This window comes from Podarcis cretensis (assembly GCF_951804945.1).
Source record: "Podarcis cretensis genome assembly, chromosome: 12".
NCBI lineage: Eukaryota > Metazoa > Chordata > Lepidosauria > Squamata > Lacertidae > Podarcis > Podarcis cretensis.
Window position 1 is genome coordinate 11,121,240 of NC_137181.1, and position 14,715 is coordinate 11,135,954.

General features: G+C 49.5%; 1 protein-coding gene across 1 annotated transcript in view; it reads right to left on the reverse strand.

Annotated features, from left to right (window-relative positions):
* WDR86 (WD repeat domain 86) overlaps window positions 1-14,715 on the reverse strand; it is a 46,450-nt gene that overhangs the window by 17,503 nt on the left and 14,232 nt on the right. Inside the window, exons 6-7 of the mRNA XM_079946990.1 lie at window positions 12,820-13,252; window positions 7,998-8,133 (exon numbers count right to left, since the gene is read on the reverse strand). Of these exons, the coding sequence (XP_079803116.1) occupies window positions 7,998-8,133; window positions 12,820-13,252 (569 nt within the window). The remainder of the gene's footprint in view (window positions 1-7,997; window positions 8,134-12,819; window positions 13,253-14,715) is intronic.

Consider the following 14,715-nt stretch of genomic DNA (forward strand, 5'->3'; position numbering starts at 1 on the left):
GGAGCAGTGTGGCTGTTGAAAGGAAGGTCAGGAGCAACGTACGCGCGCCAAGTTCAAATGTGGAGGCGCGCGGAAGTGGGGAGAGCTCTGGGGAGGAGCCTGGTGCTAAAGCACGAAGGAGGGGGCAGCAGGCAGGAGAAGACTCAGCCTCTGGGGAGTCCCGGAAAGAGGGAACACAGGGGGGCAGGAAGACCCTGCGGAAAAGGAAGGAGAGGAAGAGGTGGAGCAGCACAAGCCTCTTAAATTGGTGCAGGGGAGGGACGGATTCAGAGGGGACTTCTAACATCTAAGGGTAACAGATGCGGAGCCACGGACTTTGGATGTAATGACGACAATGATCTTCAATAAAACCTTTTGTATATAACTTGGACTGGACTTTGGTCTCTTGTGAGCTGGGACCCAGGGTGGCTCTGACAGTAAGTCCCCTCCAAAGAACGCAAAAATTTTTTTTTGCAAAGCTCACGAACGGTGACAGCCATGAGTGCGGAGGAGCAGTTGACAGCTCTGCGAACTACAGTTTCCGAACTCACTGCTGCAGTCCTTGCGTCTCAGAAGAAGCATGACGAAATGGAGAAGCGCTGCCAGGACCTGCAAACCAGGTGGGAACGTGCAAGCAGGGAAGGGTTCCCAGGGTCCAGATCAGAAGGGATTGGACTTGGACGGAGGGGGGGCAGACTAGTCACCCACTTCGATGGGAACCTGAAGCACTACCCCAGTTTCAGAGCAGACGTTTTGTATGCATTGCACTTGCTTCGTCATGACTTTAAAGATGAGGAGGAGAAAGTGGGGTTTATTGTTTCTCACTTGCATGGGCCGGCCAGAGACTGGTTGCGCAATTTGTGGCGTGAAGATGGCCCTGCCCGCCGCGATGCAGATGAATTCATTAAAGCAATGGATGCCTGCTTCCAGTCAACTGTAGATGTGGATCTTGCACGCAGGGAAATTTTTGGATTGCGGCAAGGCAAAGCCACTGTGCGTCAGTACCATTCCAGATTTTTTGCTTTACTGACTGCGTTAAGCTGGGAGAAGGATGGTGCACCTGTGAGGGATTTGTTCTGGGAGGGGCTCAGCGGTCCCATTAAGGATGAACTTGCCAGGGGAGACAGACCCCAGACCCTGGAGGAGCTTGTGCAGAGGGCTTTGGCGATTGGGATAAGGCACGAGGGACGTCCTTGGCACACTGAGGAAGAACGTCAGGTGCGTCCACCAGCGAGGACGTCTTCTTTCATCCCCAGGGAGTTCAGTCAGTCACATCCTTCGCCACTGGGAAGGCAGGGGGAGGAGCCCATGGAACTTGGTGGTGCTAAGGCTCAAGCAACAGCCAGAGCCCCAGCTTCCGGTGCAGTAAAGGCACAGCCTCCTAGAGGGACCAGGAAGTGTTACATTTGCGACAGTGCACAGCACATGGCGAAAGAGTGTCCCCAGAGGCTGCAGAAACACACTGCAGCTTTAGCAACTGTTGCAGCAGAAATGATGCAAGCAGAGCAACCTCAGGGAAACGACAGTGCCTGGCTGGAAGCAGAGCTGCTGGGGCTCAGCCAGGCGAATCTGTAGAGCAGTCCCCAGCGCTTTTGCAACGCACAGACCCTTTACCACCCAAGCCAGCGGTGCAGCTCACTGCAACACTTCAGTTGCAGAATGGAACCACCCTGGAAGTCCCCATCACGATTGATTCTGGGAGCAACGCAGATTTTGTGGGGACGCACTTTGTCAAGCAGCATCGCATAGCGCTTCTGCCAGCGACAACACCTCTGAACGTAGTCACGGTGGATGGCAGGAAATTGCTAGGAGGACAAGTTGTGCAACAGACGCCTCCCATGGTGATGAGGATTGGAAATCATCGAGAAGTCATCAGCTTCAATGTCACCCGCCTTTCAGACACGCCTATAGTATTAGGCATGAGTTGGCTGGAGAGACACAGTCCTGCTGTAGCGTGGTACCAACGGCAGATCACCTTTTGCTCATCGTACTGTGCTCAACATTGCATCCAGTCCAGCCAGGAGGAGGGAGCTGAGCAGCAGTTGCAACTTGGCATGGTGCAGGCAGTACCCCGCAAGTACGAGGGGTTCCTGGAGGTTTTCTGCGAGAAGGAAGCTGACCAGTTGCCGCCCCACAGGCCTTATGATTGTGCCATCGACCTGGTGCCAGGGGCGCAGTTGCCGACTGCAAAGCTGTATTCCATGTCTGAGGACGAGATGCAAGAACTCAGGGAGTTCATAGAGCACAATTTGAAGCGCGGATTCATCCGAGAATCGAAAGCGGTGGGGGGCAGTCCTGTTTTCTTTGTAAAGAAGAAGGACACGCCCCAAAAAAGACTCATTGTGGACTATCGATTCATAAACAGTAAGACCAAACCCAAGGCCTTCCCCATGCCCAAGATAGATGATCTCCTGGCAACCGTAAGGAAGGGGAAGATCTTCACCAAATTGGATCTGCGTGGAGCGTATAACCTCATACGCATCCGGGAGGGCGATGAGTGGAAGACGGCCATGTTCACGCCTCTGGGCACGTACGAATACAGAGTGATGCCATTTGGTCTCCAAAATGGATCTCACGTCTTTCAAGCATTTATGCATCACGTGCTAGCGGGACTTCTCTACAAGAAATGCGTGTGTTTCCTCGACGACATCCTGATCTTTTCGGAAACGGAGGAGGCCCATGAGAAGGACGTAAAGGAAGTCCTGCAGAGACTACGGGAGAACAAGCTCTACGCCAAGTTAGAGAAGTGCCAGTTTGATGTGACGGACGTGGATTTCCTAGGCTACAAGCTGTCCGACAAGGGGCTGGCCATGGACAGCGCCAAGGTCCGCGCGGTGTTGGACTGGAAGAGCCCTCGCAATCGGAAGGAAGTCCAAAGATTCATCGGCTTCGCCAACTTCTACCGCAAATTCATCAGAGGTTTTGCAAAGGAGACGGCAGCGATCACGGACACTCTCAGTTCCAAGAAAAAGAGGTTCGTGTGGACGGAACAGGCGGAGCGCTCTTTTCAGAAGCTTAAAAGCCTTTTCGCCTCCGAGGAGCAGCTGCTGCACGTGAATCCAGGCAAGCCCATACGAGTAGAGACCGACGCGTCAGACAGAGCGGTTGGAGCCGTACTCCTGCAAGAAGATCCACATGGAAACTGGAGACCCGGTGCCTTTTACTCCAGAAAGCTCAGCAAAGCGGAGCAAAACTACACCATATGGGACAGGGAGCTGTTAGCCATTCACGCAGCGTTCAAAGCGTGGCGACATTTCCTCATTGGAGCCAAGCACACAGTGCAGGTCCGCACGGATCACAAGAATTTAGAGTATTGGCGCACGGCGAAACTCCAGAGCCAAAGACACATGCGCTGGGCAGAGTTCTTCGCGGATTTCGACTTCAGGATAGAGTACGTCCCAGGGGACTCCAACGTTATAGCCGATGCGCTCTCCAGGAAACCGCAATATCTTGAGGAAGCGGCGCCAATAGCAGCCAGGCACATTTTTGCACCGCAGGCGTGGGCGTGCGCTGCCATCGCTGTCGACCTGGACGCAGTGCGACGCGCGTTGCAGGTAGATCAGTTTGCACAATCCAAAATAGAGGAGCTGCGTAGGGGTTCGCTGAGAGACGATGAGTTCCAGTTACGCGACGGACTGTTAACTCACAAGGGTGCCCTCTACGTGCCGAGCGACGAGCTCCGAGCAAAGGTTCTGCAGCAGTTGCACGACGCTCCCAGTGCGGGCCATTTCGGCAGGGAGAAGACAATAGAACTGGTGGCCAGGGACTTTTGGTGGCCCCAGATGCGAGGAGAAGTAGCGGAGTACGTCGCCAGATGTGACACTTGTCAGAGGTCCAAGCCAGTACACCAGAAGCCGGCGGGCTTGCTGGAACCACTGGAAACACCACAGCAACCGTGGGAGAGGGTGGCGCTGGACTTCGTCACTGACCTGCCCAGTTCCAGAGGCAAGACGGCGGTACTGGTGGTGGTGGACTTGTTCACCAAGATGGCGCACTTCATTCCCTGCGCGAAGGTGGCGACGGCGGAACAGACCGCCAAGCTCTTCATCGACCACGTGTTCCGGGCGCATGGGCTGCCGCGGGCCATCCTGTCCGACAGGGGGCGCCAGTTTATTTCCAATTTTTGGCAGAAGCTCCTAGGTATCCTGCGCGTCCAGATCAACCTAGCGTCGGCAAGACATCCACAAACCAACGGCCAGGCCGAGAGGGTCAACGCGATCATGCAGCAGTACCTGAGATGTTATGCAAATCAGCGACCCACAGCTTGGGTGGACTACCTACCGATGGCGGAGTTTGCCTACAACAACACGAAGCATGCGTCGACGGGGGTGACGCCGTTCTTCGCGAACAATGGACGTCATCCCAGGACCTTCCCGGGGTTCGTAGCACCAAGAGAGGGGGAGCCGCAAGAGGCCGACCAGTTCGCTGCAGAACTACAAGAGGTGCACGAGGAGCTGCGGAGACATTTGGAGCTAGCCAAACAAGCATATAAGGTGCAGGCAGACAAAGGCAGAAGAGTGGGAGAGGACATCCAGGTGGGGGACTGGGTGTGGTTAGCGGCCCAGGCGATGCCAACCAAGTCGTTGGCCAAGAAGAAGCTAGGGCACAGGCAGCTAGGACCATACCAGGTGGAGGCTAAGATCAACCCCGTGGCTTTTCGACTGGCCCTCCCCGAAGGTTCCAGAGTCCACCCGGTTTTTCATAGGTCGGTGCTCACTCCCTACAAGGCCCCGCACAGGTTTCAGGAGTCTGAAACAGTACCGCAGCCACGCACAGAGTCACCTAGGAGGGAGGGATCGCCTAGGGTCGAACCACTCAACGAGGTCACAGAGATCCTGGACTCGAGATGGGGGGAAGAGGGAATAGAATACTTTCTAGTCAGAGAGGGTGCACCAGTCAGTGCCAGTGGGTGGGTGCCGGACTACGCTTTAGACGAACCTCTTTTAAAGGACGAGTTCCATGCCCTTTTCCCACATAGACCCATGCCAGCCGAGTACTTCGATGACTGGCTCTTTACCCCCACATGTTCAGGCAGCACTTTCCACGGCTTTTCTTCAGCCGAGGAAAGAACGCCGAACTCAAACTCGCCCAGGGGATCGTGTTCGGGGGTGGACACAGAGCCCTCTTATTGGTGGGATGAGCAACCAGAGGAAGCCTGGCGCAAGAAATGGCTGAAGGGGCCTTGGTCGGCAGCACCAGACGAAGTAGCAATGGAAGAGGGAACTGCGAACATTTTGGGTGAAGAACCCGAATTCGAACACACGTACACCGAGCTGCCAGCAGAGGTCATGGACGTAGCCGAACTGTATCCTGCATCTACCTCCGAGGAGCTGCAGTTCCCACAACCCGCACCCGATGGGGAGGAGGGGGGAAGGGGGGGCTTCGAGGGGGGGATGGATGTCAGGGGTTCAGGGAGAGAGGCGCAGAGGAGGGAGGAGACCGAGAGTGAGGGAGAAGGATTCCAGCCTGACGAGGAAGAGGACGACAATGACCCGAGATGGTCCATGAGTCCGTCCAGTGAATCGGAGGATTCCCAAAAGGGAGCCCCCCTGGTCAAGCCAAGGGGAGCCCAAGGGGGAAGCAGTCAGGAGCAGGGGAACGTAGGGGGAACCGCCAGTGGGAGTTGGAGATCGAGACCGGCTTCTCCACCGGAACGGAGTGAAGAGGGTGGAGTTACCAGTGTGTCGGGAGGAACAGAACAAGGAGCAGAGGGGGGAAGGAGATCAGGGCAAGACGTCCTGCCGGAAGAGGCGGAAAGCAGTACCGGGAGCAGTGTGGCTGTTGAAAGGAAGGTCAGGAGCAACGTACGCGCGCCAAGTTCAAATGTGGAGGCGCGCGGAAGTGGGGAGAGCTCTGGGGAGGAGCCTGGTGCTAAAGCACGAAGGAGGGGGCAGCAGGCAGGAGAAGACTCAGCCTCTGGGGAGTCCCGGAAAGAGGGAACACAGGGGGGCAGGAAGACCCTGCGGAAAAGGAAGGAGAGGAAGAGGTGGAGCAGCACAAGCCTCTTAAATTGGTGCAGGGGAGGGACGGATTCAGAGGGGACTTCTAACATCTAAGGGTAACAGATGCGGAGCCACGGACTTTGGATGTAATGACGACAATGATCTTCAATAAAACCTTTTGTATATAACTTGGACTGGACTTTGGTCTCTTGTGAGCTGGGACCCAGGGTGGCTCTGACAGGTGTGTTTTTCTCACAGCCTGAGGAAAATCGCCGGAACGGACCTCGTGTGTTTTTCCTTCGGGAGTCGCCGGAGGGAGGTCGAACGAATTCAGCCGGTGCCTGGAGAGATAGGCACATACCTCTGACCGAGCCTGAATTCTGACAGGGGAAGAGCCCCAATTTAATATTTGGCTTTTAACTGCTAGCAGCTAATGCCAAGGGCATAATCTGCCAGGCACACCTCTGATGAAAGCCCCATTGGAATGAAGCCACCTGGACCATGGGCAGTGGGAGCATGAGGAGGAAGTTAGCTGCTAGTGTAATTGCTTGCCGCCGCAACCCAATATGCTCATTACCTACCATGCAGCTGAAAGGGATTCCAGCCTTCAAGTTACAGAGTCCCCTCTCTGAAGGCCAGAACTCTGGGCTACATGGATCCATTCCAGGGAGTTCATGCCAAACCCTACATGCTTCTACGACAGGGTAGGGAGTCCTTTTAGCCTGACATGCCAGATCCTTATCTCCCCACACCCCCATGGAAATATGACAGCTGGCTCGGCTGACCCATCTGTCAATCATCTGATGTCATCATGGCATCAGGCTACTGATATCTGGGTGGTCCTGCCTACCTGTCAAAGTTGACGGGGCGGGGGGGGTGCTTTGCCAGTGTGTTCCCTTCACCTAATGAGCAACCTCATCAGGTGATGAGAAAAGGGGTTATATCCTGCTACTTTGTGTGCACAGCCCCAGCCCTGTGGGGAACAGGGGGTGCAGCCAATGGAAAATTTTATTTTTGCTTTGTATTTATGTACTTAAGCCTAGATTGGTTTTTTCTTTGTAATGTTGAGTTTATTGTGTGTTTCTTAAACTACTGATTTTCGTTATTTTGAATTTACTGACATGTTCTATATTTTGTATATTTGTACTTTTAATGCTTTGAATGTTTGCTGTAAGCCACTTTGGGCACAGCTTGTTGTGGAAAAGTGACATATAAGTAAACTCAATCAAAACTGAACCCTGTCCTTGTATATCAGCTGACATCACTCACCCATCAGCGTGTCATCAGCTGGGCATGGTTTGGGTGAAATTGCTTTGTAAGCCAAACTGGACTCTCTAGCAGGCCAGGATTGGCCCACAGGCTGTAAATTCCTCACTCATGTTCTAGGAGGTCTTTGGTTTTTCTGTGGTATAGTTTTTCTACAAATGCCTGGAAAACTGGTTTAACCAGAGACCATAGCAAGCCACCAAAATGAGATTTAAAACAATAACCACCGCTAAGTTTTTGAAAAGATGTCACTCATTCACAATCTACATCCTTAACAGGATACTTCATTGATACTCATCTGCTTTCACTTCTTGCAACATCTGACAGTCATATTTTTATTGTTTGCAGCCAATTTACTTATTATTTACTTTCAACTATTTATATACCACTTAATCACCAGAGTTGCTAAGCGGTGCCATTACAAGCTCTGCAACATACACAAAAGCAATTTCACAGGCCTGGTCTAAAAATATAAGTGTGTCTTCAACTCTAGCAAAGTGTGCCAGGTGAGCAAAATGGCATCAGGGATGAGAGGAAAGAAAATTCAAAATCTGAAACAAGATGTGTGACACCCTTTTTATAAGGAGCTAAAACTTCATTTCTGCCTAGGTCTGTGTTGTTGGCTTACTTAACAAAAGAAGGAGCACAGTATGGGGATGCTTTTCTCCTTCATACCCTCAGGACTTGGATAGTTGTGGCAAAATTCTGCTATAAGGAGAATACACAGGAGGTGGGCGTTCCTGGACTAACATATCTGTTGCCAGTGGACAAGATGAGAAAAGGCAATTGGGAGGGTTTGTTGGAACTTACATATTCCAGCATGGTATTTCAAAGTGCAGACGCTGTGCTTGTGAGCCTTGAATGTCCGGACTCGCTCCCCGGTATCGGCCAACCAGCATTTCACCGTCCTGTCTGCACTCCCTGAATACAAGCGCCGATTCACAAGCTAAGAGGGGAAAGAGAGGAAAGATCACTTTCGCGAGGGAGCATTGTTCGGAGTCATCATCATTTTCAGCGCTACCTTCCCCCTGCAAAAAGAAAAACGATGACACAATTCAATGATATGATTGCAATGTAGAAAGCAGCACAGCTTTTGGAGCTCTAACACAGACCTCTGATCTTATGTTCTACACGCAGCCAGGGCTCCCAGTGGGCCTCCAAATGGCTTTGAGATGTCAAAGAGGAACAGATGAAATAGCTCTCACTCTGCTAGTATAATTAGGAGCAGATCCTTTAAAGCTAGTGAAGCTCCATCCCTTTGCATATATCTGTAAATAAACCACGTATCATGAAGACCCCACAGTCTCCGCTGTGCCTCATTCCCAAAAGGAAACACAAGTCCTGGGTGAGCACCTAGAACTCCTGGAATATCTCACCATTCAGAGACTGGGGTGGCATGCAACAATAGAGTATTAAAAACAGTTTAAAACAAGTGACACTCACAAGAAAGGAAGGTGTTGTGTGTGTGTGTGTGTGTCAGATGGCAAAGGCCAGGGTAAAGAGTTGCATTTCAGCATAATGAATATGCTAGATGCACTTCTGTGGGGAAGGAATTCAATAACTTCCTGAACTTCTTAGAGCAGTAGACCTACTTAGAGGGCCACCTCTGCTGAGCTTAACATCCAATAGTCTGTAGGAGAGGTAATGACTGCACAGTGGTACCTCGGAAGTCAAATGGAATCCATTTTGGAAGGTGCAGCTTTTGATTGGCTGCAAGAAGCTCCTGCAACCAACTGAAGCCATGTTGGACATGCAGGTTCCAAAGAACGTTTGCAAACTGTAACACTCACTTCCGGTTTTGTGGCATTCGGGAGCCAAAACGTTTGAGTCGCAAGGCATTCGTCAACCAAGGTATGACTGTATTTGTTTCTCAGAAAACGGAGGTACAAAGAATCCCTTGTATATGTTTCTAATTTAAAAGGCAGTGGATTAGAATGACTAACACAATGACTTGGCTAACATAGACTGGAGGTGGCAATTCAATTCAGGATTATAAACAAGCTAATCTATATGTATTTAGTTAATAGCAAGCAGTTTTTTAAAATGTAGGGTGAGATACAAAACTCTGGGCTCATCTACACTTAACATTTCGCCCTGTGCTTTCTAGGCAGAGGTCCATGTTTTAAAGTGTGGTGTCAGAGCACCTCCCCCCCCCCCCCCCCCGCTTTCCTCAGTAAAAACTGCTTTTTAACGCTGAATCTGAACAAGCAACAATTCAGATTTTCTGCAGATTGACATTTTCTCCAATGCAGAAGTAAAAAAGTGGGTTTTCATTGGGAAAAGCACCAGGCCAAACAAAAAAGTGCTCCAACACATGGCTTTAAAGAGCAGAAATTTTCCTAGAAATGGGGCACAAAAGGAAGTCTGGATGAGCCCTCTGAGAAGCTGCACACTCCATTACCAAAGCCAATGTCTCCTACCAATTCATATTTTCAGCTATTTTCCTCTACAGAAAACATACATAGGCAAGAAACCCACAAAACAGCAAACTCTCTTGTTCAGAAAACTTCGGTTTGGTGCAGGTTCCCCCTCCCCCTCCTCCTGAAGGAATGCTTGCTTCCAGAAGAGATCCATTATTTTAAATAAAAGAAACATTTCATGCAACCTCCCACAACAGTCATTTGGCTAATGGAATGGAAAAACAACTGCAGCCGTTGGACTTAAGGTATCCTATATCGTGAGGCACATACCAAGTGTGTTACAGGAAAGCCTATACATGATTTTTGCTTCATTTATGTCAAGATAAAATAAAGTGGCCAATCTCTGCGAAACGTGCTTTTAATTTCTTTCATTAGAGAGACAGGCATGCCTTTCATCGACAAGAGCAGAGATTAATTTCCCATGTTTAGCAAGGGAAGGGGGAAGCGGGAAAGAGCCCTTTCCACCATAGGTTTCTTCCAAACTTATCCAAACCCCAACAATGCCTGGTTTTTTAAAAATAAAATAGCTGGGGAGACACAAATCCCAATTATAATCTGCCTGTGGCTTGAAGAAGCAGCAAACGGCTTTGTTGCTGTGTTTTTCTTGGCTGGCATTGGAAAAGCCTTTGTTCACTCTGGCTAATTTCCCAACAGAGCGGCTGTTGGAGAAAAGCACAGCAGATCACGGAAAACAAGGAGTACAACTGCGCTCGTACCTCTTAGGGAATGTCTGCAGAGTGGCAACTGCCTGAGCTCCTAAAAGACAGATGCTCTAGCCTTCTGTGGCATTCGCAGGCTGCATCGTGAAGCTGGCTAGGCAGGTCCCTCACAATCACTTCTGCTGTGTGGACAGCTAGAGAAGCAGACAGAATGGAGGCGTCCGTCCTCTACACCAGGGATGGGAAGCATCTCTGGCCCTCCGGAGCTTCCTGGGCTCCCACTCCATTCAGCCCCAGCCAGCATGCTCAGTGGTCAGGGATGATGGGAGGTGCACTACAACATCTGGAGGGCCAGAGGTTCCGCAGCCCTGCTTTACACCAGCAGAGCTTGCAACCCTTTGTTCAATGGCACTTGCAGTATCTTCATAGCCCAAAGAAAGGGGGAACTTGGTGAAAACTCATTTGACAAATTTCTCAGGTTGTGTTGTCAATACTACACGAGATGGCTTTCATCCCATTTCACTTGCTTCATGCCGTCCCATAAAACATGGAGGAAGAGCTTTAGCCATTTAATTTCCAGCAGGCCAATTCTCCTCTCACTCATCCCTGGCCATGTTCACATCAACATGTTTCATGGAATCACAGATAACACTGTCCACACATGAGTGACTCAACCCTGGAAAGCTTAAATTGACACCTACTCATTTCCACTACTGGACAGGCGTTCGCAAAAACAACATGTAAAAGACAAGATTATCTATCTCTACCTTGTAGTTATCCCCCTGCATGGAGCAAGTAACAGCTGCTTCTGGATCAATGCCTTGCTAAACCATCCATTCAAAGTGCCCTGTGTTAAACGCAGTCATACAGTCAGGTACAGTCCTCATGCTTATTCGTTTTTATAACTTTCTTCCAATGAGATCACGACGTCAGTTAACCTCTGCAACAATCCTGTGAGGTAGGTGTCGGAAGCTTTTGGGCAGTACACCCAAGACAGCTTCTCAACACTATGACCTGATGAGACACAGCTGAACATGTGGATTCATTCCACTAAATGGCAAAACACTGCTGACATGAGGTAACTGGGTTCTGTCCTTAGCATTTGTTTTGTGACAACTCAACATGAAGAAAACACCCATTCATGCTGCAGTCACTGAGTGGTGATGGACATGTGTTTGTGAGCCAGCTTGGCAACTTTCTCGAGGCTGTTCAGTGAGCGTCATTGCTGAGCAGGATTTCAACCTGCATTCTCTATGCCCAAGGCCAGCATTACTCACTCTACTAGTCTACAAATCATAACATTGAAGAGACCTTTGTGGTGGATAGAACATGCTTACAGTGATAATTTATCTCCCGCTCCAACTTTCTGTGGGTCCCTTCCCTTGCAATTATACAAATATATTTTTCACAGGGTTGCATGGCTTTTCACAGCTCCCCACATGGAACCATGCCTGCACAGCTGCCTTTTTCAATGGTTACCGCACCACAAATGTCATGGGTCAGTGACAGAGTAGCTGCTTTGCATGCAGAAGGTCTCAGGTTCAATATCCGGTATCTCCAGAGAAGGCCAGGAGAGAATGCTGTCTGAATTTCTGGAGAGCCACTACTTGCCAGTGTATACTGACCTAGATGGACCAAGGGTCTGACTCAGTATAAGGATACTTCCTATGTTCTTCCTAGAATTAGTCTCTCTCTCTCGCTCTGTCTCACACACACACACACACACACACACACACACACACACACACTGTACATAGCTCTTGCCTCAATGCAAGGAAAATAAAATCCCAGAGTAGTTGACAGAATGCTCCGCATGTATGCAGCTGTTCAAGGCTATTTCTGTATCTTTCTGACCAAAGAAATCTAGAAGAGAGTTGCTCAGAAGTTCCTTCTGACCACAGTTCTCAGGGATGTGCTCCATCCCAATCAGATGCAGAAGACTATCCTACTTCTTTTCTTTGTCATGGAGTTCTTCAGTTCATTTCCTTTGTGGACACACTCTGACAAGCATACGATACTGGGATAAGTTAACAGCCGCTACTTGGGCCATTCCTTACATTAGTTCCATTACTATAGAAGTCTTTTATCACACTGGCTTCCTCTGCTGTTTTCTCTTCCCAACAAATGCTACCCTAGTTGGTTGCCCAGTTGCTCCAAACAGCAACTCTGGCCTTAGTGAATGGCTACATTCGCACATAATGCTAAGCCTTAACCATGGCTTGTACATGAGTCACCTTGCATACATTCAAAGAAGCCATGGTTCATTCTCTGAAGCTTGGTTCATTTTCCAGCTGCTCTTGCCTCATGCCTGTAGTTTGGCATGCATTTGGGGTGCTGTGGTCAAACAAACCAAGGTTAAGCAAGACACCTGGATTCCAATGTGCCACCAAACAATCTATGGTGTGTTAGCCAACTACAAAACACATCTGATTGTACCCAGAAACTGTGGTTAGTCTGCTGGGCTGGGTTCAGACATTCAAACAAAGGACACTTTGGTTAAACAAACCATGGTTTAGTGTTATGTACAAACCAGGCCAATATCAAGTCACTTACCTCTAGGCAAATGACAGATCCTTGATGCTCTTTGAACACTCTCAGCTGCTCGCCAGTCACGATGTTCCAAGTCCGAATGGTGTAATCAGTGCTGCCTGAAAAAAGCTCCCTGTTTGGAGCATCAAGTATAAGACATAAGACGGCCCCAGTGTGTCCCAGCAGGGTTTGGTGGCAGCGCCCACTGGACACCCACCAGACCTTGACAGTGCAGTCTGTGCTCCCTGTCACCAAGAAACCCCTGCTCAATTTCTCCTCCTCCAACTCTTCCTCTTCTGAATCCTCAAGGACATCCTTGGAGGAGTAAAGAGCCAACGTCAGAACACAGTTCCGGTGGCCTCGAAACTCCTGGATTGGCTTCTCCTTATCCACACTCCAGCACCGTGCTGTCCTGTCATAGGAGCCACTGAAGAGATAATCCTTGAAAACCAGAATCCTGTTAGGGGTGGGGGGAATAAGCCACATGTCAAAAGAGTTTGAAGTTTCCCCCCAGCTCCTTCTGCCTGCCCTTATAATGTTTGTGCTTTAGACTCTCAGCATGTAATCCTATACATCTCTACTGAAAAGTAAGTCCCACAGAATTAAATGGGGCTTACAATCAGGTAACGCGACGTGGGTGGCGCTGTGGATTAAACCACAGAGCCTAGGGCTTGCCGATCAGAAGGTCGGTGGTTTGAATCCCCATGACGGGATGAGCTCCCATTGCTCAGTCCCTGCTCCTGCCAACCTAGCAGTTCGAAAGCATGTCAAAGTGCAAGTAGATAAATAGGTACAGCTCTGGCGGGAAGGTAAACGGCGTTTCCGTGTGCTGCTCTGGTTCGCCAGAAGCAGCTTAGTCATGCTGGCCACATGACCCGGAAGCTGTACGCCGGCTCCCTCGGCCAATAAAGCAAGATGAGCGCCGCAACCCCAGAGTCGGTCCCAACTGGACCTAATGGTCAGGGGTCCCTTTACCTTTTACAATCAGGTAAATAAGATTGCAATCTTAATAATCCTTGTAGCTTTTCCCCCTCGGTTTTATTAGGTGTATGCAGAAGTAAACATAGTACCCCACATGAATATATATTTTATTCCCCAAATTTGCATACTGCTTAATCACAGTCGTCTCTAAGGGGTGTACAGAGGATCCAGTAGAATAAAACTAAAAATGAGTTAAAACATTACAGTAATGTCATAATTCAGTTGTGAAGCCTGCTGGAATAAAAATACTGTGCTAGTTCCTTGAATTCCCAGCTACTTTTCCAGAAACTTATTTATATCTAGATTAACTGAAATGGTGTCAGATTAAATTCTGGGGCAGCTGAATTCTCAACTTTATCCACTAATAGCCATGGTTGCATGCCAGCCATAGTTTCCTAGATGGTGGCTGTTTCTAAACAAATTGTGGTGCAGCCATGTACTGTAAGTGCTTGGCCACGTGGACAGGTGAACTTTATCACAGCCCTAGATTTCCCCAAGTGCAATAAAACTGAACACTGCAGATGACCAACCCTAAAGACGGTATAGTAGCCCTAAGGGTGGTCCTCTGTATTCCAGGCTAGGTTGCCAATTTAGTATCTAGAAATTCCATTTGCAAAAAGAAGAAGTACATTTGGCAGCTGACACACACAAAAAAGGATCCCTTTCTTGCTTGCACACAGAATGCACGTTTAGCATAACAAATCATGGTCTGGCTTTAAGCTTCTCTGGGGGGTAATTAACAGCAGGGCAAAATTCCAAATCTTTAAACAAAGCTTTAGCTGTATCCCCCCTTTCTTTCTTTTTTACTACTAAGACGTATGCTTAACACAATGCTTTTTAATCTCTTTATCAGGTGCAGCTGTTGCCAATTTCATTCCCAGCAGAGGATTCGGTTCAGTTCCTCCTTGTTCTGCTGTCCGTCTCTCTTGCCCAGGCTGT